Here is a 26,128-nt window from a genome sequence, read left to right as displayed (position 1 = left end):
TGCTCTCCAAAACGTTACCAACCATGTTGCTACAAATAAAAAACAAATCCGTTTTACCTTGTGTCTTTGTGTCTGTAAATATTTGTGGCATTATTTTGAATAGTCTGGGAGTTTCGGAATTGTAAACGGCGAACCATCATCAACTTGTGTCCCGGTTGTGCCTTTTTAGCTGTATTATACGCTAACAAGTAATAGCATTTCCGAGGCTATTATTTTCGAAAAGCTTCTTATTCATATGGTGACTTAATGTCCGAAAGCGACCATGCTCTAACAAACACGGAAGAACAATTGAAGACGAGTCGTGGGTGTTTTTTTTTAAGTTAAAAAGAGGACCCGGCATTCGCCGCGTGGAGTGGTGAGGAAAAGCTGCCATGGAGAAGTTTATCAAGCACTTTGAAGATTTTATTCAGCAAAGGAGGCTTTTTCTGCAGCAAAGTTTTAACTGATGAGACCGGGCTTATCCACAAGCTAACAGCTTTTTCACCTGGTCTTGCATTTTCTCTCTGTCCTTGCGAATATATTTAACTCCTTTGGCAACATCAGCAAGCATATAAAAATGGTTTTAATCATGGTTATAATTGTCAAGGTCAAGGTAGATTTATTTATATAAAACACACAATTAAAATTCATAAAATTGTGGAAAAAAACAAAGGTAAATGATTGAAAATAAGGAAAATTACACCAAGTACAGAACATTCTATAAATAAAACACAGTTAAAATGCATACAAATAGTGAAAAAAACAGAAAGGTAAATGATTAAGAATAATAAAAATTACACTAAGTACAGAACATTCTATATATACCACACAGTTAAAATGCATACAAATATTGAAAAAACACAAAAGTAAAAATATTAAAAATAAATATAATCAAAATCACACTAAGTACAGTACATTCTATATACAAAACACATTTAGAATGCATAAAAATAGTGCAAAAAACAAAAACGTAAAAATAATTGAAATCACAATAAATACAGAACATCCGATATACAAAACACAGTCAAAATGCATAAAAATTGTGAAAAAACAGAAAGTTAAAACATTAAAAATAATAAAAATCCCAATAAGTACAGAACATTCCATATACAAAACAGTTAAAATGCATAAAAATTGTGAAAAAACAGAAAGGTAAAACATTAAAAAAAATAAAAATAAGTACAGAACATTCTATATATAACACACAATTAAAAATGGATAAAAAGAATAACATAACAATTAAGTGAGTTATTAAAGAAGATTTAAAAGTATGGAGAGATGTTGCCTCTCTGAGACTCAGAGGGAGAGTGTTCCAGAGTTCAGGACCTGCAACTGCAAAAGCTCCTGCCTCTAGTCTTCAGTCTCGAACTTGGGCATTGCAAAAATTGTGGACTTGTCCATTTTGCGAGCCAATCAGTGTGCCATTGGCGCCACCGTCTACTCCTCGCAAATATGTCAACAGGATGTGATTCGGGGCCCCGCCTCTTCAAAATGGCTGTGCCCGCATGTACAAGAAGTGATGTCCTCAAAATGCGGCCCCCAATGTCACATTCAATGAATAAATGAATGAAGCGTTTGTGGGGTGAGACATTATTTGCACACAGAGGTATATTTGGCTCCATCTAAAGGTTGCAAATAGAGGCGTTGGTAAATGGAGGTTCCACTGTACTGGAATGAGCAAGTTACATCAATATGTGTCTGATGGTTATTTTTGTATTCAGTGTCTAGTATTGGATGTCTTTATTAGATGATGAGAGAAGTAGCATTTGTTCATGCAGGGGCCACGATGCCAGTCAGATCACCCTAGCACTGGGCACAGCAGCAGCGTACCCACGTGCCTGCCAGGCGCTGGGTGCCATGTTGTCCAAAGGAGCCCTGAATCCTGCTGATATCACCGTGCTCTTCAAGATGTTCAGCAGCATGGATCCGCCTCCGGTGGAGCTGGTGAAGACACTAATCACCTTTACACGATTTTCACTCATTGATCACTAATTGCTTTTTCTACACAGATCAGAGTGCCCGCCTTTTTGGACCTTTTCATGCAGTCGCTGTTCAAGCCGGGTTCAAAGATCAACCAAGACCACAAGCACAAATACATCCACATCCTGGCCTACGCTGCCAGTGTGGTCGAGACCTGGAAAAAGGTTAAGATGATCTCCTGTCTTCTTTTACATTTTCACAGTTTCTAACAGTTTTCTTTTGTGATTATAGAACAAGCGAGTCAACATTAACAAAGACGAGCTGAAGTCCACCTCCAAGGCCATCGAGACGGTGCACAACCTTTGCTGCAATGATAACAAAGGGGCCACAGAACTAGTGGCGGAGCTTGGGACTTTGTACCAGTGCATACGGTGAGTGACCTAGCAATATTAGCTCATTGCACCGCTAAACCTTGAACTGACAGTAGACTGGCCTGATACAACGAGATTTATATATAAATGTGTGTGTGTGTGTGTGTGTGTGTGTGTGTGTGTGTGTGTGTGTGTGTGTGTGTGTGTGTGTGTGTGTGTGTGTGTGTGTGTGTGTGTGTGTGTGTGTGTGTGTGTGTGTGTGTGTGTGTGTGTGTGTGTGTACATATATATATATATCTATATACGGTGGTTATATATCTATATATATATATCTATATATAGATATATATATATACATATCTATATATATATATATATATAAAGGGTGTAACGGTACACAAAAATTTCGGTTCGGTACGTACCTCGGTTTAGAGGTCACGGTTCGGTTCATTTTCGGTACAGTAAGAAAACAACAAAATATACATTTTTTGGTTATTTATTTACCAAATTTGTAAACAATGGCTTTATCCTTTTAACATTGGGAACACTATAATAATTCTGCCCAAAAATAGAAATAGCTCTGTGTGTGATGGATGTGAGCCACCACTAGGCTGATCAGTGCATCAGCAGGCAGTCATGAATGCTAAGCATAACAATAACATACATATACACACAGGGTCCATTGCCAGGGTTCATGTGGTCAACATATATAAAATAAAAACTAAATAAGATAAGGCTCAGAATGGTTTCTTAACAAAACCTTTCTACATATAAAGTGCTTTTTTTGATTAATTGATTGAGACTTTTATTAGTAGATTGCACAGTACAGTACATAGTGCCTGGCTAACTAGCAGTAAGAGGATATGTGGACTCATTGTTCTTCCACCATAGAAGTGGGTCAAAATCTAGTTTTTAATGCAATATGGTCTTATATCTGCTGCTATAAAAACACCAACGGCATTTGTTATTGCTTTAGCCCTGCCTGACTCGCCGAGGAGAGGCTGCTTGAATGCGGTGTTTGCACGATGCTTGTATTTCTCTTCGTTGAAGCGATGTTCACTTGGGGGTGGTGACGCTTCAAATGGGTTAGCATGTTTAACGTGTTGCCAGAAGCATACCCTACTGCTGCTGAACAATGTCGGCAAACCTCTGTCCTCCATTGTTGTATCGCACCGCGAAGCCGAAATGTTCCCAAACGGGAGATCATAACGAGGCAGGAGGGTCTTCCAGCTCTGGCTTTTGCATGTTGTCCTAGCCCGATCGCTGCTAGCATGCCGTGTGTTGTGCCTCAGTGTGCATTGTTTACACAACGTGCGGTACTCTACTTAATATGTCCGTGTGGAAACTCGTTCAGTACACCTCCAAACCGAACTGAAACCCCCGTACCTAAACGGTTCAATACAAATACACGTACCGTTACACCATATATATATACTGTATATATATATGTATATATACACATATACATATATTTATATACATACATATACATATATTTATATATACATGACGTTTTGGTGAATTTACTGAGGAATTTGTGAAACTGAAACAATACAAAAAGATGCTATTATAAGTTAATAATACTAACACAGTCACATGTAAATGTGTTAGCATATTAGCTAATGACAACGGCGCTAGCTTGAATACATTACGATAGCAGGTACAAATATTCATGAAAACAGTCCTACAGACACCACACATGGGACAGTTTAATAAGTAAGAATTGTTTTAGTTATAATGTAAAAACGTTGCCTGAAGTGATGAATGAAGAACCCATACGCGTAAAAACACTATGGACGGCTAAAAGATTGAACGGCACACTGGTTAAAAAAAAATATAAGCGAACTCAGTAAACTCAGTAAATTGTTTTAAGTAGACTGTCGATTTTACAGTACAAACTCTACATCTACAAAATTTTACTGTAAAATATAGCGTTTTTTATATTTTTTACAGAATTTTACGGTAAAGTGTAAAACAGTACCACTGTTTTTTGGGGGGGTTTTACGGAAAAAGCTGACAGCTTAGTTGCCAGAATTTTTGTGTTAAAATTACATTGGTTTTTACAACATTATATTGTTCATGGAAAAACAGTACAAGTTCTTTTTTTATTCTGGCAACTCACCTGACAGTTTTTCTACCGTAAAAACAAATGTACCGTCTTTCCATTTACAGTAATACATCGTTAAAAACAACAACCGTACATTTTACAGTCAAAAACTGGCAGCTCAGTCAACAGAATTTTAACGCAAAAAACAGTAGTAGTTTTATTCAATTTACAGTAATATGCTGTAAAGAACAACGTAAAAATGTATTGCCATTTTTATTAATTTGATAGGTAAGTTAAGTATTTTTATTTAGACAAAAACAAGTTTGGAAAGTATGACAATATACTGTAGTACTTGTTGCAATATTGGATACTATTAAAGTATAAAAGGCATGCAATTTCAAGCCGTACATACAGTATATTTTTTCTGTCAAAATGAAAAAAATCAATTACCGTATTTTTCGGATTATAAGTAGCAGTTTTTTTCATAGTTTGGCCGTGGGTGCGACATATACTCCGGAGCGACTTATGTGTGAAATTATTAACACATTACCGTAAAATATCACATAATATTATTTATCTAATTTGCGTAAGAGAAGAAGCAAATGGCAGCAATCGTCACACACACGTCAGCAATCGTCACTCACACGTCAACCAATAAGAATTTGGCGGGGGAGGGTCATGGCAGAAGTGCATTGTGGGTCATGGTATGCTAACTGCTATATGCTATACGCTACTGCCGTAGCTATTAAAATGGATCACATCAACATTGGCGGTAACTTATAAAAACTGAGAAGTGCTGAACTAAAATGGCACTGAAAAGGAAATCATATACTGCAGATTACAAGCTGGACGTAGTGAAATATGCAGCAGAGAAAGAAAGGACATATCAGAGGCGACACCGGGGAGGAAGATTTAATCGGATTTAGCGATCGGGAGTGACAGATTGTTTGGTAAACGTATAGCATGTTCTATATGTTGTAGTTATTTGAATGACTTGCCATGATGTGTTGCGTTAACATACCAGGCACGTTCTCAGTTGATTATTTGTGCGTCATATGGCGTACACTTATTCAGCCTGTTGTTCACTATTCTTTATTTATTTTAAATTGTCTTTCAAATGTCTATTCTTGGTGTTGGATTTTATCAAATAAATTTCCCCCAAAAATGCGACTTATACTCCAGTGCGACGTACAGTATATATGTTTTTTTCCTTCTTTATTGTGCATTTTCAGCCGGTGCGACTTATACTCCGGAGCGACTTATAGTCCGAAAAATACGGTACATTTAGTGAGAAAATATTAAGTACTTTATTGACACATATCATTTCCAGGTGTTTGGGGGCCAGATAAAATGATGTCATCGGACAGATCTGGCCCCTGGGCCTTGAGTTTGACACCTGTGGTTTATTGTTAGCAATATAACTCAAATAGTTATGTATAGAGTTTAATTACATTTTTCAAGAATTGTCCAAACAAAGAATTCCTTTTCATCGACTACGAACACACTTCACTTCCTGCTTACGGTGTTCCACGCCCCCACCTCACCGGCTTCGTGCTGGGCAGAGGATTCTGGGAAATGTATCTTATTTTCAGACCCTGCCAGCGCTAAACTGCCAGAAAAAAACCACACACCAAGTTATTGTCTGATTCCGTCACACGTCACAGTGTTATTGTGAAGATTTTAAAATCTATACACCCATATTGCCTTTTGTTTGCAGTGTCATGTCTTGTAAAAATGGGTTCGAGTTCCCCTTTGCGAGACTAATACAAAGATTGTTCATCTCCTTCTTTGGTTCACGTGATCTCAGATTCCCAGTGGTGGCCATGGGGGTTTTGAAGTGGGTGGACTGGACCGTGTCAGAACCACGGTACTTTCAGCTGCAGACCGATCACACCCCGGTCCATTTAGCCCTTCTGGATGAGGTAGAACACAGTTGGACTTAACCTCCTTCTGGAGATGGCGACTAAAGATGGACTTCCTCTCCCGACAGATCTGCACGTGTCACCAGCTGCTGCATCCTCAGGTGCTCCAACTACTCATCAAGCTCTTTGAGACGGAGCACTCGCAGCTGGACGTCATGGAGCAGGTGTGTGTTTTTATGCTCCGTGAACTCTCGTCAGGATAGCAAAGCCTTTTCAACGTTTCTAAAATGTGCCCTTAGTTGGAGCTCAAGAAGACCCTCTTGGACCGAATGGTTCACCTGCTGAGTCGTGGTTACGTCCTACCTGTGGTGGGTTACATTCGCAAGTGTCTGGAGAAGCTCAACACGGACATCTCTCTCATTCGCTACTTTGTCACTGAGGTAACAACTTAGAAAGTCATCATGAAATGTACTGGAACTATAATTCTTGACATGCTTCATGCATCAAATCAGGAGATTTTGATTCATTTCAAAAGTTTTAAAAACTGCATGTATTCCATGCTATTCTTAAATCATCCACTAGGGGGTGCACTAGGTTAGGGAAGAGGTATGAATGTTGTAATTAGAATAGAATAAGAGGCACAACACTGGCACTCAGACTGAACAGCAGATGGCAGTAATGCACCTTTTCTAAATAAGGCTCGTCTACCTGAGTTTCTACTCACCTGGTTCCTTGGTAGTGATGTGCGGATCGATACTGAAATATCAATACCAGATCTTTATGCTCTAATATTCATTCTCAACTCAAAATGTTGATACTTTTGAATTTTATACTTTAGTTCAGGGGTTTACAACATTTTTCCACCAGGGGCCGTGTCCTAAAAAGTCAAAAATATGCGGGGGCATATTGATATTCTTTTTTTTTTTTTTAACAAATTCTAAAAACACATACTCTAGCTATGTCAGCTTTGTATTATAGGTGACTAAGTATTTTATTACTATTTGTTAGAACATTTTAGCTTTTTTCTCATCACATACCAATTTTTTTATTCTTATTCCTTACATTTATATTGTTGTTTTTTCCCATGTAAGAATGGAATACAAATAATAATCATCATATGATTGTGTAACTGCATAACCTTGGGTGTCAAAAAAATCTGCCTGTAAGAAAATATTAATATTAATTTGTCCAATTAATTAATTCTTAAGTTGGTATTATTTTATTTGTAATTAATTAACAAACTAACTTTGTTTATATTTTAGGTATATTTAATTTTTATTTTGAGAACTTCCAATGTTTTAGATCAGGGGTGTCTAAACGTTTTCCACCAAGTCAAGTATGGGGGGCCATTTTGATAGCTTTGTGTTATAGGTGAATAAGTAGTAAGTAGAGATGTCGATAAATGCGTTAAAATATAATATCAGAAATTATCGGTATCGTTTTTTTTATTATCGGTATGTTTTTTTTTATTAAATCAACATAAAAACACAAGATACAATTACAATTAGTGCACCAACCCAAAAAACCTCCCTCCCCCATTTACACTCATTCACACAAAAGGGTTGTTTCTTTCTGTTATTACCCGTATTTTCCGCACCATAAGCCGCACCTAAAAACCACAATTTTTCTCAAAAGCTGACAGTGCGGCTAATAACCCGGTGCGCCTTATATATGGATTAATATTAATATTTATTTTCATAAAGTTTAGGTCTCGCAACTACGGTAAACAGCCGCGATCTTTTTTCCCCGTAGAAGAGGAAGCGCTTCTTCTTCTACGGTAAGCAACCGCCCCCATAGAAGCGGAAGCGCTTCTTCTTCTACTGTAAGCAACCGCCAAGGTGAGCACCCGCCCCCGTAGAAGAAGAAGCGCGCGGATATTACGTTTCATTTCATTTGTGTGTTTCTGTAAAGACCACAAAATGTCTCCTACTAAGAGACACGCGTACAAGGTTCCACTGACTTTTGATATTCATGTGAACCGCACTGTGGATACAACGGGAACACGTACGGTGAATATACGTGTTATACGCATAATAACACGGGGCGGCTAATAGGTAAACAAAGTTTTAAATATGCCATTCATTGAAGGTGCGGCTTACAACACGGGGCGGCTTATGGTGCAGAAAATACGGTAATATTCTGGTTCCTACAATATATATCAATACAGTCTGCAGGGATACAGTCCGTAAGCACACATGATTGTGCGTGCTGCTGGTCCACTAATAGTACTAACCTTTAACAGTTAATTTTACAAATTTTCATTAATTACTAGTTTCTATGTAACTGTTTTTATATTGTTTTACTTTCTTTTTTATTCAAGAAAATGTTTTTAATTTATTTCTTATTTTATTTTATTATTATTTTTTAAAAGTACCTTATCTTCACCATACCTGGTTGTCCAAATTAGGCATAATAATGTGTTAATTCCACGACTGTATATATCGGTTGATATCGGTATCGGTAATTGAAGAGTTGGACAATATCGGATATCGGCAAAAAGCCATTATCGGACATCCCTAGTAGTAAGTATATTATAGTTAATTATTAGTTAAAAAAGTTCAGATAGTTTTTTAACCAGATATGTTATTATTTGACAACACACAATTGTTTAAGTTTTAGCAGACACATTAGGTATATTTGCACAAAGTATCAGTTCGGTATTGCCGATACCAGCCTGAATTTGACTCTTTATCGGATCGGAAAGAAAATCAGTGTTGGGTGTGTAATCGACAAGTGTCGGTGTTCAAGGAAATTTAATATAATATTTGGCGTCACTCGTCAAGACATCCTCCAAGCACAACTAAAACTCTTCCTGTATTTCCTCTATAGTTCCAAATACCTTTGACTTAAAGTTGTTTTAGTATTTGTGAAAACACCTGTTTTAAGAAGTCTGAGGTTGTTCATGATAATTTTTGTAAATGGATATTTAGATAAATATGACAATTTTTTTATGTACTTGTGTTTCTGTGCATGAAAGCAAGGAACATGGATGTATTATTTATAGTTCAATTATGTTATGATTGTAGAAGTCTGGCCCACTTGACATTTATTTAGGGATTATTTGGTCCCTCAACCAAAATAAGTTTGACACCCCTGCATTATATCTATTAATGTGACTGGTAGGTTTTTAAGCTTTTAGGTTAGAAAATAAAATGCGCAGTAAAACATAACTGTAACCCAGCTCCATAACTTTAAATTGAAATCATTTCTTACATAAAATACAGCATTTTGTTAAACTGTTTAGTAACACTTATAATACAACACAACACAAACTAGTAATAACTTCTGTAATTGTTTTTTTTAAACATTTGTTAAGTGAAGTTTTTGACACACAGTTAACAGAAATACAATACAATAGGAATCAAATCTTTTTTTCTAACTTCAGTAATTGTTAAAAGAAATGGTCACTACAGTATATCCAGGTAAAATGGCTTGAACATAATTCTAGAGTAGAATAACTGAATGGGATTATTGCACTGACATATTAATATAAGACTAATGCACTGAGAGTACGGCAATAGGACACAGGAAACAAGGAGTGGACAAACTACAATACCGAGGATCTGTACCAGACAACTTTATGAGCTGTTGTCAATCAGCAGACGGATTGTGGCGCTCTATGTACAAGTCCTGGTCATGTATGTCAAGGCGTGTAAAACATGTAACTACTGTAGTTACATAGAACATCATATCATGCACTGGAGTCATAACAATGTCAACATTTCAAATCTTGCTCAGTATCATGATTATCACAGAATTGTTGAAATGTGCTCAAAAAGTACTTATTTGGTATACGTACACTGAAATCGTTTAACCATTCCACAAATAGATGAATACAACAGACACAATGCCTTTCGTTGGCAGAAAAACATGAAATATTGTTCTGGCTTCTTAAGAGACATATTTTGATTTGAGTGTTTAAAAATTTTGATTTTATTTTGTTTTGGTTGTGCTTCACTTCCTGTTTATAACATCACGTGGGTTCACTTCCCGTTGTAGACACATTTGAGCTAGTTAGCTTCTTTGGCAAATGAGCAGTATCACCTTATTTAAACTTGGTAATCAATCTCAGTTTTACGATAATTATAATTTAAAATGTAAATAGTAACTGAATTGTATCATAGGTATTTGTTACATACTTAGATGCTGTGTGTGTAATTGTATAAATACAGTTGTGCTCATAGTTTACATACCCTGGGAGAATTTATCATTTATTGGCCATTCTTCAGAGAATATGAATGATAACACAAAAGCCTTTCTTCCACTCATGGTTAATGGTTGGGTGAAGCTATTTATTTATTGGCAAACAACTGTGTTTACTCTTTTTCAATCAAAATGACAAAATAAAGTACTCAAATGACCCTGATCAAAAGTTTACATAACCCAGTGACTTTGTGTCAACTTTTGTACATGTTATCGGGTCAAACAGGTTTGAATGGTTAATTAAGGTTCCCATCCTCACCTGTAACCTGTTTGTTAGTAGCTAGTGTGTGTATGAAAGGTCAGTGAGTTTCTGGGCTTCTGACAGACCGTTGCATCTTTCATCCAGTGCTGCACACACCTTTCTGGATTCTGAGTCATGGCGAAAGCAAAATAATTGTCATGGAATACAAGAAATGGGTACAAAAAAAATATCCAAGGAATTAAGAAGTGGAAAATGAAGGATTGTGTTCAACAACTGCCAGGAAAAAATTTTGAGATGCAAAGAAAAATACACCAATAACTTCAGCTAAAATACAGGAATCTATGAAAAAGTGTGTTGTAGCTGTTTTAAGATGCACAATAAGGAGGCACCTGAAGAAAATGGGCTGCGTGGTCCAGTTGCTGGAAGAAGGCCATTTCTGGCTTGGCACTTGGTGGAGGCGGCCGTATTTTCCTCCCTCTCTGTCTCACCATGCTTGCTCTCTTTGTCTTGTCTTGCCTATACTTTTTAAGAGCCTCATTCTCTGCGCTGTCCTCTGAAATCTAAACACCTAACATGGAATTGATAAGCTGGACTCTCGACTCAATTAACAATTGACTCCTGGGAGAAAAATGGAGAATCATGTGCCTCTCAGTGCTTTGGAACCATGATCGCAGGGCATCTGCTGATTGGGCTGGGCATGGCTTTGGTGTATCCTCAAATTCGGAAGACGATGGCAGCCGTTCAAGCAGCCCAAAGGCTACCCGTCGCAATGGATGGCATGGGTCGAGCCGTGCAGCACTTTAGATAGCAGCAGCCTTCCACCGTAGCCCCCGCTCCCTCCCCTCTGTTGCAAGTTTTGTGGATTCTATGTAACATGTTTATTTGTGCTCATGGCTGAGGTTTTTTTTGTTGGCCTCAGTCTGGACCCCCTTTCCAGGAGCCCAGTCTGAGACAGAACCTTTTTTTTTTTTTTACTCATCCCCCCCAAGCCTCAAAACGTCTGGAACAAAGTAATTTGGAGACCAAAATTTTACTTTTTGGCCCCAGCCATAAACGCTACATTTGGAGAGGTGGATCACTGATGTTTTGGGTATGTGTGAGCTAGAACAGCACAGGAAATTTGGCCAAAATTGTTGGCAAGACAATTGCAGCATGTTGTCAGAAAATAGTGGAGAAAAATTAGCACTGATCAGCCCAGAAGCTATGCATGGGACGTTTTTGGACGTTCCAATATGACAATGATCTAAAACACGAGGCCAAGTCGACCTGTTATTGGCTACATCAGAACAAAGTGAAGGTTCTGGAGTGGCCATCTCAATCTCCTGACCTCAATATCATTGGGCCACTGGGGAGATCTCATACGTGCACTTCGTGCCAAGACAGCCCAAGAACTTGCAGGAACTGGAGGCTTTTTGCCAAGAAGAATGGGGCATCTTTGCCATCTGAGAAAATAAAGAACCTCACCTACGACAACCACAAAAGACTTCAAGCTGTCATTGACGTTAAAGGGGGGCAATACATGGTATTAAAAACTAGGGTATGTCAACTTTTGATCAGGGCCATTTGGGTACTTTTGATTTAAAAAGAGTAAACGCAGTTGTTTGCCAATAAATAGCTTCACCCAAACATTTACCATGGTTTGTGTTATTCATATTCTCTGCAAAAGGGCCACGATATCATAAATTCTCCCAGGTTATGTGAACTTATGAGCACATCTGTCATCTGTACGGGGCTCTTTTGAAAATGAAAATAACCAAAATTATGTTTTTGTGAAGGTGCTGGACGTGATCGCACCTCCCTACACATCAGACTTTGTTCAGCTCTTCCTGCCCATCTTGGAGAACGACAGCATTGCAGGAACAATCCGCACAGAAGGAGAACACGACCCTGTGGCCGAGTTCATCTGTAAGACCTTTTGTTGAATATGACTTGAATACATTTGTGCAACTTAACTCGTTTCTGTATTTTTTCTAGCTCATTGCAAGTCAAATTTCATCATGATTAATTAATTGCACCATGAAGAAGTGACCTCGGACTGGACTGACCAGTGTGATGACACAATGCGGGATTTTAGTGCTACGGACTGCAACTTGAAGGATCTGGTAGGACAGTGGACTACTTTTCCATTTTCTATCAAGTGAGTGATCAGAAGAAAAAAAGCCCAGACGGCATCACTTTAAAGACTTTATTGACACGTTATTGTCTGAATGTGTACATTACATTTGTGAAAAGACCAAAAAAGATCATGTTTTAGCATAAGGCACACTTTAATCAGCTGTGTAGCAGCCGTGGATATTTTAACACAGATCCAGCATGCGTGTCTAAATATGTTGTTGATTTCTGTTTGTGATTGAAGTTGGTTAATATTTTCAATTGAGTGTGTGATCATCTGTCCTATCTCCTGATTGGTTTTCATTCAACACGTGTGACTGTTCAACAGCCTCTCAGAAACAAAACAAAACCTTAGATCCAAGCGTCCACATTGGCACTGAAATTTAAAAACTTAAAAAACAAAATCTCACGTATTCCCTTTGCAATGAGGATTAAAAAAGACAGCAATGGACCCTGAGATTAAGACTAGACTCGGTAGTCTTTTGGGACTATAGGGTCTCCATATGCGCAGTCCTGCTCCAGTGCCAGGTTGTACGAACTTCCACTTCCTCCCTTGTAGGCGCTGGTAACGATCCTGAGCCAGCCCTTCTCACCCTGACAACAACACAACCCTTTCACATGCTGCTGCTGCTTTGTAGTGTCACTGTGTACTTACCCAAGGCTCCCCCCAGGAGTTGCGTACAATCCAGTACTCCACACCATCCTCCACTCCCCACCCCGCGACCGACACGATGTGGTTGACGAAGGGTTCTTCCTTGTACTCGGAGTAGACGCCGCCTGCGTAGGCGTCTAGCTTGTCTGTGGCCATGATCCCGCAGCTACAACAAACAGCACTGATTGTTTACTAACTCTCCTTTGTAGACTTCTCCGTATTTGTCCTGCTGTCACAGACCTGATCGGTCCTCTGGCATAGATCTCTGCCATCATCTTCTCCCTCCCGCTGACCGGGCCGTAATCCTCCACCTTCCACAGAGTGTAGTTCTGGACAATGTTGCACACGCCGAAGGTGGTGCAGGTGCCACACTGGTTGAAGGGCTTGCATTCTTCAGAGGAGGACAGCAAACGTGAGCGCGACGAGCAGCGATTAGTGACTTTGCCGGGAGACTCACTCTGGTCCTTAGCCTGGTAGTTGTTGCAGGTCTCATCCGGGATGCCGTGTTGGTTTGCGTACTCCCAAACGCTACCGTGATCCCCGCCGTGGCAACTACCTGCTTGGCCGCAGTCGATCACGTGCTGCACTGAGAGGTATGCAGACGGCCATGCCCCTTTGCGCTTTATATTGATGCGATCTAGAACGGAGCAGAAAAGTTAGCCAAAACCTTGTCTTGATACTGGGACCGTTTCAAAGTGCTTTTACTAAGTACACTCAGTTTTGTGTGTACTTACTTAGCTTCAATGCTAATGAGCTGTGTTTACCCTTTTTTCCACCATTGCCTGGCTTTATTTAAGATGTGCAGCAGAGCCTTTTTTTTATTTTTTTAAAACAAATTTGTCCTTCGTGACGTGGCTGGTGTGTACAAGGAGCAGACTAATCTAGCATAAAGAACAAGGATTTTCCTCAATGTCATTTGCAGGCATGTGAAATTTCAGTGAAAACGCAGAAATCCGTGTTTTTAAACATTAATTTTGGCGTCAAAATATCACTTGTCAGTACCTCAGTCGCAGGTACTCGCTGTTCGTCTTGCCTAACCGCTGCACTAAATTGCAGGATGGGGAGACAATCAAGAGCACAGAAACCAGCTAGCTAGTTAGCTAACCATCTAGCTAGCTTACTTGTTGTGGCCTGCGTTCGCTCTTCGAGCCACAACGTTGTCCACTTTGCTGCTAATCATATTTGGATGAATACAATCCCAACACTGTTAGTTCCCAACCAGTTGGTATTGTAGAGTATTTATTAGTAGCCAGACAGAAAATATAGTTTAGACGTAAACAGAGGTCACAATACAGGAAGTATATTACCAGAGGGGGCCTGGCTACAGAATAGAGTTGCCAAATGCGAAACGTTTTCTGAGTTCTTTGCGTGCATGTTACAGGATTTGACATGACATTTTTAATGATGATAATCTTCTAATGAAACTAAACTTTGTGTAGTACACTAGATGGACATGTAAGTGTCCAAAAGAGGTTGGTAGATGAGAATGAATGTAAAGGTCAAATATAGTGTAGAAATGCACCCCATTGCAGGAAATGCAGTCTTGATTTTCAACATTTGTGTGGCAGCACTTTGTGCAGATTGAAATATTTTCCCTTTTTTTCCCTAAAATTTCTAAAAATCTTTTTTTCTTTAAGGGTGCTCACATCCCGGCATTTACACCTGAAACTTCCACTTAACCAGGCATGTGATTTGAACTTAATAAAAAAGACTGAAAATGCCGCCCCCAGCCAGGTCTCTGGTCCCTGGTGGGCACAAATCCTAAAGAGTACAAACACTGTTAGCTAACTTCCTTTACCTGAATAGCCATTTGTGATTTATAGCATGAAATAACAAATATATTGCAGTCATGTTGTTTATGTTTCAAAATGATTCAACTATTCAATGTCAAAATATAAAGAGTAGAAATAATGAACAAAATGTCAGCTACTGTCTTGTTGTAAAACACCAATGAAAATGAAAAGTAGCATTAAGACAGGCTATACTGTAGCAAACATGTCTGCCACAATCATGTGTTCTTAAATATGTATTCCACCTCTTCCATGTGGAGAGCAGTTTGGATTTGGACTTACATGGTAAACAACTCACATGAATGTGTTTTATCCAGATGCATACATTTGTCCAAATGTGGCCAAGTAGACACATTGTGGGTTTCCTGGACATCGTCTACATCGTTAAAAGAAAAATCTAAGAAAGAGAATCCGTCTGCCATCTTCCACTAGTTTTTTTAAAATATATAAATCGCCCGCTTGAATATTCCCTCTTCTCTTCTCCGACGTGGGTTTGTTGTGATTTCACTTCCTGGTTCGATGACCCGCCCTATCTTGCCTCTGATTGGCCTGTCCCTAATGGTTTGCCCTAATCTTAAGCAATCGTGACTCATCATAGTAAACAACCAACCAATCATGGATGTTCTTATACGTAAACCAACCAATCATCATTGGGGCGGTATAGCTCGGTTGGTAGCGTGGCCGTGCAAGCAACTTGAGGGTTCCAGGTTCGATCCCCACTTCTGCCATCCTCGTCACTGCCGCTGTGTCCTTGGGCAAGACACTTTACCCACCTGCTCCCAGTGCCACCCACACTGGTTTAAAAATGTAACTTAGATATTGGGTTTTCACAATGTAAAGCACTTTGAGTCACTAGAAAAAAGCGCTATATAAATATAATTCACATCATTGATGTTTCCCGTATATGTTGTCCCCGTCCTGTGGAGTTGCTTCGCCACGTAGCTTCCATTTTTAAGTTAATAATTTTTAATGGAAAACTGTAGTTTATAACCACTGGATTATCAAAAACCGTAGTTGTTGGCGGGTATGGCAAAGAGACGGATCAAGATTTTAACACACATTGTAGGTCGGGAAAAAAGGAGGAAAAACTAAATATTTTTTTATAGTTTTACAGAGATAAGACGGATTTCCGACTGTAGCCGGAAAAATCACATGCCTGCTTAACTCTTTTCCACGTCTGGTAGTCAAACATGTTTTATGGACATACTATAATAATAATAATAATATTAGGGATGTGAATCTTACGACAACTCAGGATGTGATTCAGTCTCTTAGCGTTTATACGCAGCAAGTAAATGCGGAGATGGGCACAAAAAATGGCTTTTTAAAAATGTATCCTTAAAATTCTTAAATGATCAATTCTTGAACATTTTTAATCGATTTATAATCGAGATAAGTAATGAATCGTAATTAAGCTTTTTAGCACCCCTACAAAATACCGCTAACATAAAATAATAATTGCATAAAAGGGTACAGTTTAATTACGTGGTCCACTTACACAAATAGGATCTCTTGACGTCATTACCAAATAAGTGACAGCCATTACCAAGTGTATCATGATAGTTGTTGCTCTTTTATTGCTGTTCATTGGTTACAGACATGACCGCCATGTAATTGCCGCAAAGTAAAAATAGTTGATTATAGATAAACTGATTATAGGTGGTAGTTAAAGGCCTACTGAAACCCACTACTACCGACCACGCAGTCTGATAGTTTATATATCAATGATGAAATCTTAACATTGCAACACATGCCAATACGGCCGGGTTAACTTATAAAGTGACATTTAAAATTTCCCGGGAAATATCCGGCTGAAACGTCGCGGTATGATGACGTATGCGCGTGACGAAGTCAGTTTAACGGAAGTTATGGTACCCCGTAGAATCCTTAAGCTCTGTTTTCATTTCATAATTCCACAGTATTCTGGACATCTTTTGCAATTTGTTTAATGAACAATGAAGGCTGCAAAGAAGACAGTTGTAGGTGGGATCGGTGTATTAGCAGCGGACTACAGCAACACAACCAGGAGGACTTTGTTGGAGAGCAGACGCGCTAGCCGCCGACCTCACCTTGACTTCCTACGTCTCCGGGCCGCCAAACGCATCGGGTGAAGTCCTTCGTCCTTCTGCCGATCGCTGGAACGCAGGTGAGCACGGGTGTTGATGAGCAGATGAGGGCTGGCTGGCGTAGGTGGAGAGCTAATGTTTTTAGCATAGCTCTGTGCGGTCCGGTTGCTAAGTTAGCTTCAATGGCGTCGTTAGCACAGCATTGTTAACCTTTGCCAGCCTGGAAAGCATTAACCGTGTATTTACATGTCCAAGGTTTAATAGTATTGTTGATTTTCTATCTATCCTTCCAGTCAGGGGTTTATTTTTTTTGTTTCTATATGCAGTTAAAGCACGATGCTATCACGTTAGCTCGTAGCTAATGCATTTCGCCGATGTATTGTCGTGGAGATAAAAGGCACTGAATGTCCATTTCGCGTTCTCGACTCTCATTTTCAAGAGGATATAGTATCCGAGGTGGTTTAAAATACAAATCCGTGATCCACAATAGAAAAAGGAGAGTGTGGAATCCAATGAGCCAGCTTGTACCTAAGTTACGGTCAGAGCGAAAAAAGATACGTCCATCACTGCCTCTCAAGTCCTTCACTGTAACGTTCCTCATCTACGAATCTTTCATCCTCGCTCAAATTAATGGGGTAATCGTCACTTTCTCGGTCCGAATCTCTCTCGCTCCATTGTAAACAATGGGGAATTGTGAGGAATACTAGCTCCTGTGACGTCACGCTACTTCCGGTACAGGCAAGGCTTTTTTTATCAGCGAGCAAAAGTTGCGAACTTTATCGTCGATTTTCTCTACTAAATCCTTTCAGCAAAAATATGGCAATATCGCGAAATGATCAAGTATGACACATAGAATGGATCTGCTATTCCCGTTTAAATAAATAAAAAATCATTTCAGTAGGCCTTTAATAGAAAGAGACATACATTTAAAACATACCGCCATACCGGTATCTTTTGATCTGCCTTTGTTACAGTCGTTTGCTCTTTTCTGCACCTGACAGGCGAAACACAGGGCATCCTCTTGCGTGTTAGAGCATAAAACGTGTTTACAACCTTCTAAATACGTTTTTCAACATTACAAGAGCCCACTAGATATGTCTCTTTTACACTCTTAACCACGTTCTCTCTGGCTCTCATCGAAGGCGGACGCTTTCCCTTCCCTCTCCCGTTTGCTTCTTTGTCTTGTCTTAACTTTTTTGTTGCCTCTGTTTGCACCGCTCTCCAAAATCTAAACAATGGAATTGATCAACTGGGTTCTCTACCAAATTGACAAGATCTTTTCGACGAGAAGCTCGGGTTCGGGGGAACCTGCCTGTCCTGTCGGAACGGTTGTTGCTAGACACACGACGGACTCTTGGGAGGGGCGGAGTGCCGCATGCCTGGCGACCCTTTCAGTCGAGGACGTGGAAGACATCTACCTTTTCCGAATCATGATAGCAGGACATCTGCTGATTGGAGCAAGCGTTGCCTGGTGTATCGACAAATTGGAAGATGCTGGCAGCCGTTCAAGGTACCTTAGAGCTGTGGGCACTTAAGGTGAAATACTGTATGATGAATTTGAGGACCAGAAATAGACAATTAGAGTGAAAAGTTTAAGTGTTTTTGCTCGCACACAAACATTCTAATCTGGATTGCTTTCCCTGGCAGGGTCTTTGCTTTAAGATTGAGGTTTTTTCCTGGTCTCAAACTGAGCCCCTCCACCTTTCATCGGAGTTAAGTTTGTTTACCATTTTTCCTTAATTTTTTCAGTCTTCTCGTTCTGTCCGAGTGTTTTGAATGGATCTGTACTGAAAATGTAATTGTGTTGTACTTTTAAGTGCAATGACCATGAAGTTCCAGCTGTATCCATCCAATCCAATAGCCTAACGCTGCCTGAGCTAATCAGTGGCCACGATACTGAACACAGTTTTGTTGGCCAATACTAATGTAATATTTGATATTTTATATTACTTATCCATTTGTATGCTTAAAAATGCTTAATTTAGGATAAACAAATTGTAGAATATGCTTAAAAATATATTTTGAGCGCGATTACCATAACGTTCCAGTTGTATCCATCCAATCCAATAGCCTAACGCTGCCTGAGGCAGAGCCAATCAGTGGCCACGATACTGAACACCGTTTTGTTGGTCAATACTACTGTAATATTTGATATTACAAACCCCGTTTCCATATGAGTTGGGAAATTGTGTTAGATGTAAATATAAACGGAATACAATGATTTGCAAATCATTTTCAACCCATATTCAGTTGAATATGCTACAAAGACAACATATTTGATGTTCAAACTGATAAACATTTTTTTTGGGCAAATAATCATTAACTTTAGAATTTGATGCCAGCAACACGTGACAAAGAAGTTGGGAAAGGTGGCAATAAATACTGATAAAGTTGAGGAATGCTCATCAAACACTTATTTGGAACATCCCACAGGTGAACAGGCAAATTGGGAACAGGTGGGTGCCATGATTGGGTATAAAAGTAGATTCCATGAAATGCTCAGTCATTCACAAACAAGGATGGGGCGAGGGTCACCACTTTGTCAACAAATGCGTGAGCAAATTGTTGAACAGTTTAAGAAAAACCTTTCTCAACAAGCTATTGCAAGGAATTTAGGGATTTCACCATCTACGGTCCGTAATATCATCAAAGGGTTCAGAGAATCTGGAGAAATCACTGCACGTAAGCAGCTAAGCCCGTGACCTTCCATCCCTCAGGCTGTACTGCATCAACAAGCGACATCAGTGTGTAAAGGATATCACCACATGGGCTCAGGAACACTTCAGAAACCCACTGTCAGTAACTACAGTTGGTCGCTACATCTGTAAGTTCAACTTAAAACTCTCCTATGCAAGGCGAAAACCGTTTATCAAAAACACCCACAAACGGCGTCGGCTTCGCTGGGCCTGAGCTCATCTAAGATGGACTGATACAAAGTGGAAAAGTGTTCTGTGGTCGGACGAGTCCACATTTCAAATTGTTTTTGGAAACTGTGGACGTCGTGTCCTCCGGACCAAAGAGGAAAAGAACCATCCGGATTGTTATAGGCGCAAAGTTGAAAAGCCAGCATCTGTGATGGTATGGGGGTGTATTAGTGCCCAAGGCATGGGTAACTTACACATCTGTGAAGGCGCCATTAATGCTGAAAGGTACATACAGGTTTTGGAGCAACATATGTTGCCATCCAAGCAACGTTACCATGGACGCCCCTGCTTATTTCAGCAAGACAATGCCAAGCCACGTGTTACATCAACGTGGCTTCATAGTAAAAGAGTGCGGGTACTAGACTGGCCTGCCTGTAGTCCAGACCTGTCTCCCATTGAAAATGTGTGACTGAAGCTCTACATAAAACAAGAATGGGAAAGAATTCCACTTTCAAACCTTCAACAATTAGTTTCCTCAGTTCCCAATCGTTTACTGAGTGTTGTTAAAAGGAAAGGCCATGTATCACAGTGGTGAACATGCCCTTTCCCAACTACTTTGGCACGTGTTGCAGCCATGAAATTCTAAGTTTATTATTATTTGCAAAAAATAAATAAAGTTTATGAGTTTGAACATCAAATATCTTGTCTTTGTAGTGCATTCAACTGAATTTGGGTTGAAAAGGATTTGCAAATCATTGTATTCCGTTTATATTTACATCTAACACAATTTCCCAACTCATATGGAAACGGGGTTTCTTCTTATCAATTGTTATGCTTAATTTAGGACTAAAACATTGTAGAATATGCTTTAAAAAATATTTTGAGCGCAATGACCATAAAGTTCCAGTTGTATCCATCCAATCCAATAGCCTAACGCTGCGTGAGGCTGAGCCAATCAGTGGCCACGACACTGAACACAGTTTCGTTGGCCAATACTAATGTAATATTTGATATTACTTGTCCATTTGTATGCTTAAAAATGCTTAATTTAGGAAAAAAAACATTGTAGAATATGCTTGAATAAATATTTTGAGCGCAATGACAATAAAGTTCATAGGTCCCTAAGATAAATAGATATCTAATGTTTATACATTGTTTATGTAGGATATACGCATGTATATATAACCTAATCATATTGTTTCTTGAATTGGCCACAGTTTCTTTGGCCAATACTAATGTAATATTTGATATTACTTATCCATTTGTATGTTTAAAAATGCTTAATTTAGGAAAAAAAACATTGTAGAATATGCTTAAATAAATATTTTGAGCGCAATGACAATAAAGTTCCAGTTGTATCCATACAATCCAATAGCCTAACGCTGTCTGAGGCTGAGCCAATCAGTGGCCACGATACTGAACACCGTTTTGTTGGTAAATACTACTGCAATATTTGATATTACTTATCAATTGTTATGCTTACAAATGCTTAATTTAGGACTAAAACATTGTAGAATATGCTTTAAAAAAATATTTTGAGCGCAATATGGTGAGGGACTACTGTAATGGATCATGTTTATGATCATAGACATCTTATAAGTAGACGCAGCATTGGCTGCTGTGGCGCGAGAAATTGGGCCGCTTTTTTGAAGTGATGAGGAGCCGGCGAGCAGCCTAAACTGACAGTTGACAGGTAGAAAACAAAGATGCCAGGCTAGTGTTTAGCGTTTTCCTGCTCAAATGAGCGGATTGTTGAAAATAGGAATCGGGGGATTACTTTTCACAAGTAAGATTTAACATTAGCGTACTATTGGTTGTATTTTGTGAAAAGAATATTACCACAGAGTTGAGAAGGAGCAAAGATCTTCAATAGTACTGAAATCGTATCCGCTAGCAAACAAGAGTATTACCATAACAGAATTGCTTATTAATTAAATTTAAAAATGTCATACTTGAATAACAAAGTTGAAATAAATGATTGTGACACCTAAAACAAAATTCACCAGCCGCCACTGATTATGATGCATTCTCATTTTAGGCAAAGTATAAGACAATACTTTAACAGTATAATTGTAACCAGGAATAAGTCTTCAAGTAACAATATTCAAATACTAACATTGTTGGGTAAGACAGAATTTGGTTTTATTCTGAATCCAGTGAAACAGATTGGTGGTTTTAGCTGATATAAAGACTTTCAGGTGTTTATATATGTTTATGTTTAAGCATTTGGCAGACGCTTTTATCCAAAGCGACATACATAAAAAATACATATACAACTATCACTGTAAACATGATCATTTAAGGGAAGAATGCAATACAAAATATCAATACAAAGTGTCAAGACAGAATAAACTCTCTGCTGCTGCAGCAACAGAGATACAGTCAATAGGTCCCTAAGATATATAGATATCTAATGTTTATACATTGTTTATGTAGGATATACGCATGTATATATAACCTAATCATATTGTTTCTTGAATTTAAAAATAGCTGACCGTTTTTTCCCCCCCCTTCTCTGGGATTATATTCCCAGTTTTGATCTCGGACGTCTGGTCACTTATAGCATATAAGAATATTCTATTACTGTTAAGCAAACTATGAATAATAAAACACGCCAAAACATGTTTCCTTTATCGTAGCTACACGTATGACAAAAAAACGTGTGAAAATCAGTGGTATTCAGTGAGGTAAAATGAATTAAATGCGCTGACAGTTCATTGCTCCTGCCAAATGAATTGCACTGAGTGGAGCGGATCACCACTCCAAGATGGCGGCCCCGCGTCTCGTCAGCGCCAGTAGGCAGTAGCGCTCGATGCTGCGTCTACCTATAAGATGTCTATGTTTATGACGCCATGGGTACTGTAGTGCACCACTACAACCAGCAGAGGGGCTGATGAGTCTCAACTAGTTTGTGGTCGGAAGAAGGAACGTGACGTCACCTGTTGGTTGAAGTTGGAGCTTGAACTTGTCACATGTTTAAAGCGCTGAATGAAAGTTAGAATCCATGTCGTGGGTGCAAGTACCTGCCATGGCGCTGGTGCTGCCGTGAGCCCAACACGAGCCACAATACTGAGGAATGTGCTGGTTGCGAGTTGTGCTGACAAAGTTGGTCCCGTTCACATTCCTCCAGTCCCACGACTTGGGCAGGTCGACAATACTCAAGTACTCGTGAGGACGAGGTGACGTCCTGAAAACAAACAATACATTTATATTTAATAACAACTGCACGTCACGTGGCAGTGATTTCATGAGGCGTTCAGGTTCCTCTTCGTCGTCAGTAAAGCGCACGACTCACTCACCGCAGTCCGAAGCCGTTTTTCCTCGGCGTCGCTCGGACATAACAAGGCTGCTGCTTGTTGAAATACAGTCCGGCGGACACAGCCGACAACAAGACCGAGAGTAGAACAACAACATTCGTTCGCGCCATCGGTTACCGGTCGACGTCTTTACCGACTCGTTTGTCTACCGCCTGACCTACTTCTTCACCTGTCAGCTGATTCATTTCCCCGCGCTGCACTCCGACACCATCGACCACAGCGCCACCTAGCGACCTGGACCACCTGTGTTGATGACGTCACACTGTTTTTTATTGAGGGCCACATGGCAGTTATCAGAGGGAATAATGTAGGAATTTGCCTCCGGATTTCATTATTAATTATATCAATTGTTTTAAGTAGACTGTCCATTTTACAGTAAAAACTTTACGTTTACAAAATGTTACAGTAAAATAATGTTTTTTATTGCCCAGGGTGTACCCCGCCTTCCGCCCGAATGCAGCTGAGATAGGCTCCAGCACCCCCCGCGACCCCGAACGGGACAAGTGGTAGAAAATAGATGGATGGAATATTTCTTACAACATTTTACGGTAAATATAAAAACAGTTCCACTTAGTGTTGTCCCGATACCAATATTTTGGTACCGGTACCAAAATGTATTTCGATACTTTTCTAAATAAAGGGGATCACAAAAAATGTCATTATTCTCTTTTATTTTAACAAAAAATCTTAGGGTACATTAAACATATGTTTATTATTGCAATTTAAATAAAATAGTGAACATACTAGACAGCTTGTCTAAAGACTCCTAATAAGTCTGCTGACGTATGCAGTAACATATTGTGTCATTTATATTCTATTATTTTGTCAATATTATAAAGTACAAACTGTAAAAATGTATTATTAATCCACTTGTTCATTTACCGTTAATATCTGCTTATTTTCTGTTTCAAAATGTTCTTTCTACACTTCTGTTAAAATGTAATAATCACTTATTCTTCTCCTGTTTGATACTTTACATTAGTTTTGGACGATACCACAAATTTAAGTATCAATGCGATACCAAGTAGTTACAGGGTCATACATTGGTCATATTCAAATATTCAATATATTACTTCATCTTTTCTTCCTATTTATATGAATTATTTTCCATTTTGACAGAACAATTGTACTGCATGGAATAGCGTATTTTCTAAACTTTATTAGTATACAATAATGCAACAAAATAGAAATACTTAAATATATAATTGACTTATGTTTTCAAGGCAAGTTATCCATGAAATTGTACACTATAACTAGGGTAACATCGTGTTAACTGAGCTGCCAGTTTTTGTGCAAAAAAAACAACAGTGCCTCATTTTTTTTACTGTAAAAAAAAACTGGCAGCTTAGTTACCAAAATATAAAAAAATGTCTACTTTTTACATTTCCTGAACATTAATTTTACAGTAACACTCTAGTGAGTTATCTTTTTTTTTTACTGTAAAATCTAGATTTTGACATTGCACATACAAATATAATCAAATACTTATTAGTGTTCATTTATGACTAAAGATCTACAGTAGATTTATGATTAGTCATAATGTTTTACAGTAGATTTATTACTAAAGATCTACAGTAAATTGATTAGTCATAATGTTCTACAGTAGATTTATGACTAAAGATCTACAGTAGATTTATGACTGACCTACAGTAGATGTATGATTAGTCATGTTTTACAGTGGATTTATTACTAAAGATCTACAGTAGATGTATGATTAGTCATAATATTTTACAGTAGATTTATTACTAAAGATCTACAGTAGATGTATGATTAGTCATAATATTTTACAGTAGATTTATTACTAAAGATCTACAGTAGATTGATTAGTCATGTTTTACAGTAGATTTATTACTAAATATCTACAGTAGATGTATGATTAGTCATAATGTTTTACAGTAGATTTATGACTAAAGATCTACAGTAGATTTATGACTGACCTACAGTAGATGTATGATTAGTCATGTTTTACAGTAGATTTATTACTAAAGATCTACAGTAGATGTATGATTAGTCATAATGTTTTACAGTAGATTTATGACTAAAGATCTACAGTAGATTTATGACTGACCTACAGTAGATGTATGATTAGTCATGTTTTACAGTAGATTTATTACTAAAGATCTACAGTAGATGTATGATTAGTCATGGTTTACAGTAGATGTATTATTAAAGATCTACAGTAGATGTATGATTAGTCATAATGTTCTACAGTAGATTCATTACTAAAGATCTACAGGTAGTCATGTTTCTACAGTAGATTTATTACTAAAGATCTACAGGTAGTCATGTTTCTACAGTAGATTCATTACTAAAGATCTACAGGTAGTCATGTTTCTACAGTAGATTTATTACTAAAGATCTACAGTACATTGATTAGTCATGTTTTACAGTAGATTTGACTAAAGATATATAGTATATTTATAATTAGTCATAATGATCTACAGTAGATTTGACTAAAGCTCTACAGTAGTTATAATTAGTCATAATGATCTACAGTAGATTTAGAACTAAAGATCTACAGTAGATTTATGATTAATGACCTACAGTAGATTTATGACTAAAGCTCTACAGTAGATTTATAATTAGTCATAATTATCTACAGTAGATTTAGAACTAAAGATCTACAGAAGATGTATAACTAATGATCTAGAGTAGATTTAGAACTAAAGATCTACAGTAGATTACGGTATGACTGAGTGGAATAGTTCTACTGTAATAATGACCAATTCACAAACATGCATTT

General features: G+C 38.4%; 2 protein-coding genes across 4 annotated transcripts in view; one reads left to right on the top strand and one right to left on the bottom strand.

The window, feature by feature from the left end:
- LOC133655337 (negative elongation factor D-like) overlaps positions 1 to 12,957 on the top strand; it is a 50,749-nt gene extending 37,792 nt beyond the window's left edge. For 2 of the 3 annotated variants that reach the window (XM_062055401.1, XM_062055381.1), the window contains 8 exons: positions 1,743 to 1,923; positions 1,989 to 2,123; positions 2,191 to 2,330; positions 6,125 to 6,239; positions 6,308 to 6,403; positions 6,479 to 6,619; positions 12,360 to 12,489; positions 12,559 to 12,957. In XM_062055401.1, coding sequence (XP_061911385.1) covers positions 1,743 to 1,923; positions 1,989 to 2,123; positions 2,191 to 2,330; positions 6,125 to 6,239; positions 6,308 to 6,403; positions 6,479 to 6,619; positions 12,360 to 12,489; positions 12,559 to 12,593 — 973 coding nt within the window. In that variant the 3' untranslated portion in view covers positions 12,594 to 12,957. The remainder of the gene's footprint in view (positions 1 to 1,742; positions 1,924 to 1,988; positions 2,124 to 2,190; positions 2,331 to 6,124; positions 6,240 to 6,307; positions 6,404 to 6,478; positions 6,620 to 12,359; positions 12,490 to 12,558) is intronic. The other variant, XM_062055392.1, reaches the window with a different exon arrangement.
- Positions 12,756 to 23,587, bottom strand: LOC133655392 (cathepsin Z-like). The gene is made up of 6 exons (XM_062055509.1): positions 23,368 to 23,587; positions 23,092 to 23,255; positions 13,806 to 13,985; positions 13,589 to 13,739; positions 13,352 to 13,514; positions 12,756 to 13,290 (listed from the first exon to the last, which is right to left on the bottom strand). Exons 1-6 carry the CDS (start codon positions 23,493 to 23,495, stop codon positions 13,162 to 13,164), a joined length of 915 nt encoding a protein of 304 aa, XP_061911493.1. The 5' UTR covers positions 23,496 to 23,587; the 3' UTR covers positions 12,756 to 13,161.
- Between the last annotated feature and the right edge of the window lie 2,541 nt (positions 23,588 to 26,128).

This window comes from Entelurus aequoreus, linkage group LG01 (assembly GCF_033978785.1).
Source record: "Entelurus aequoreus isolate RoL-2023_Sb linkage group LG01, RoL_Eaeq_v1.1, whole genome shotgun sequence".
NCBI lineage: Eukaryota > Metazoa > Chordata > Actinopteri > Syngnathiformes > Syngnathidae > Entelurus > Entelurus aequoreus.
Note: the sequence above shows the minus strand (reverse complement) of the source record. Positions and strands in the feature narration are given on the sequence as shown.

Coding starts and splice junctions, on each gene's coding strand:
- LOC133655392 (XM_062055509.1), bottom strand. CDS start 23,495: ATGGCGCGAACGAATGTTGTTGTTCTACTCTCGGTCTTGTTGTCGGCT. Junction 13,740..13,805: donor CTACCAGGCTAAGGACCAGA/GTGAGTCTCCCG, acceptor CCTCCTCTGAAG/AATGCAAGCCCTTCAACCAG. Junction 13,515..13,588: donor TATGCCAGAGGACCGATCAG/GTCTGTGACAGC, acceptor TGTTTGTTGTAG/CTGCGGGATCATGGCCACAG.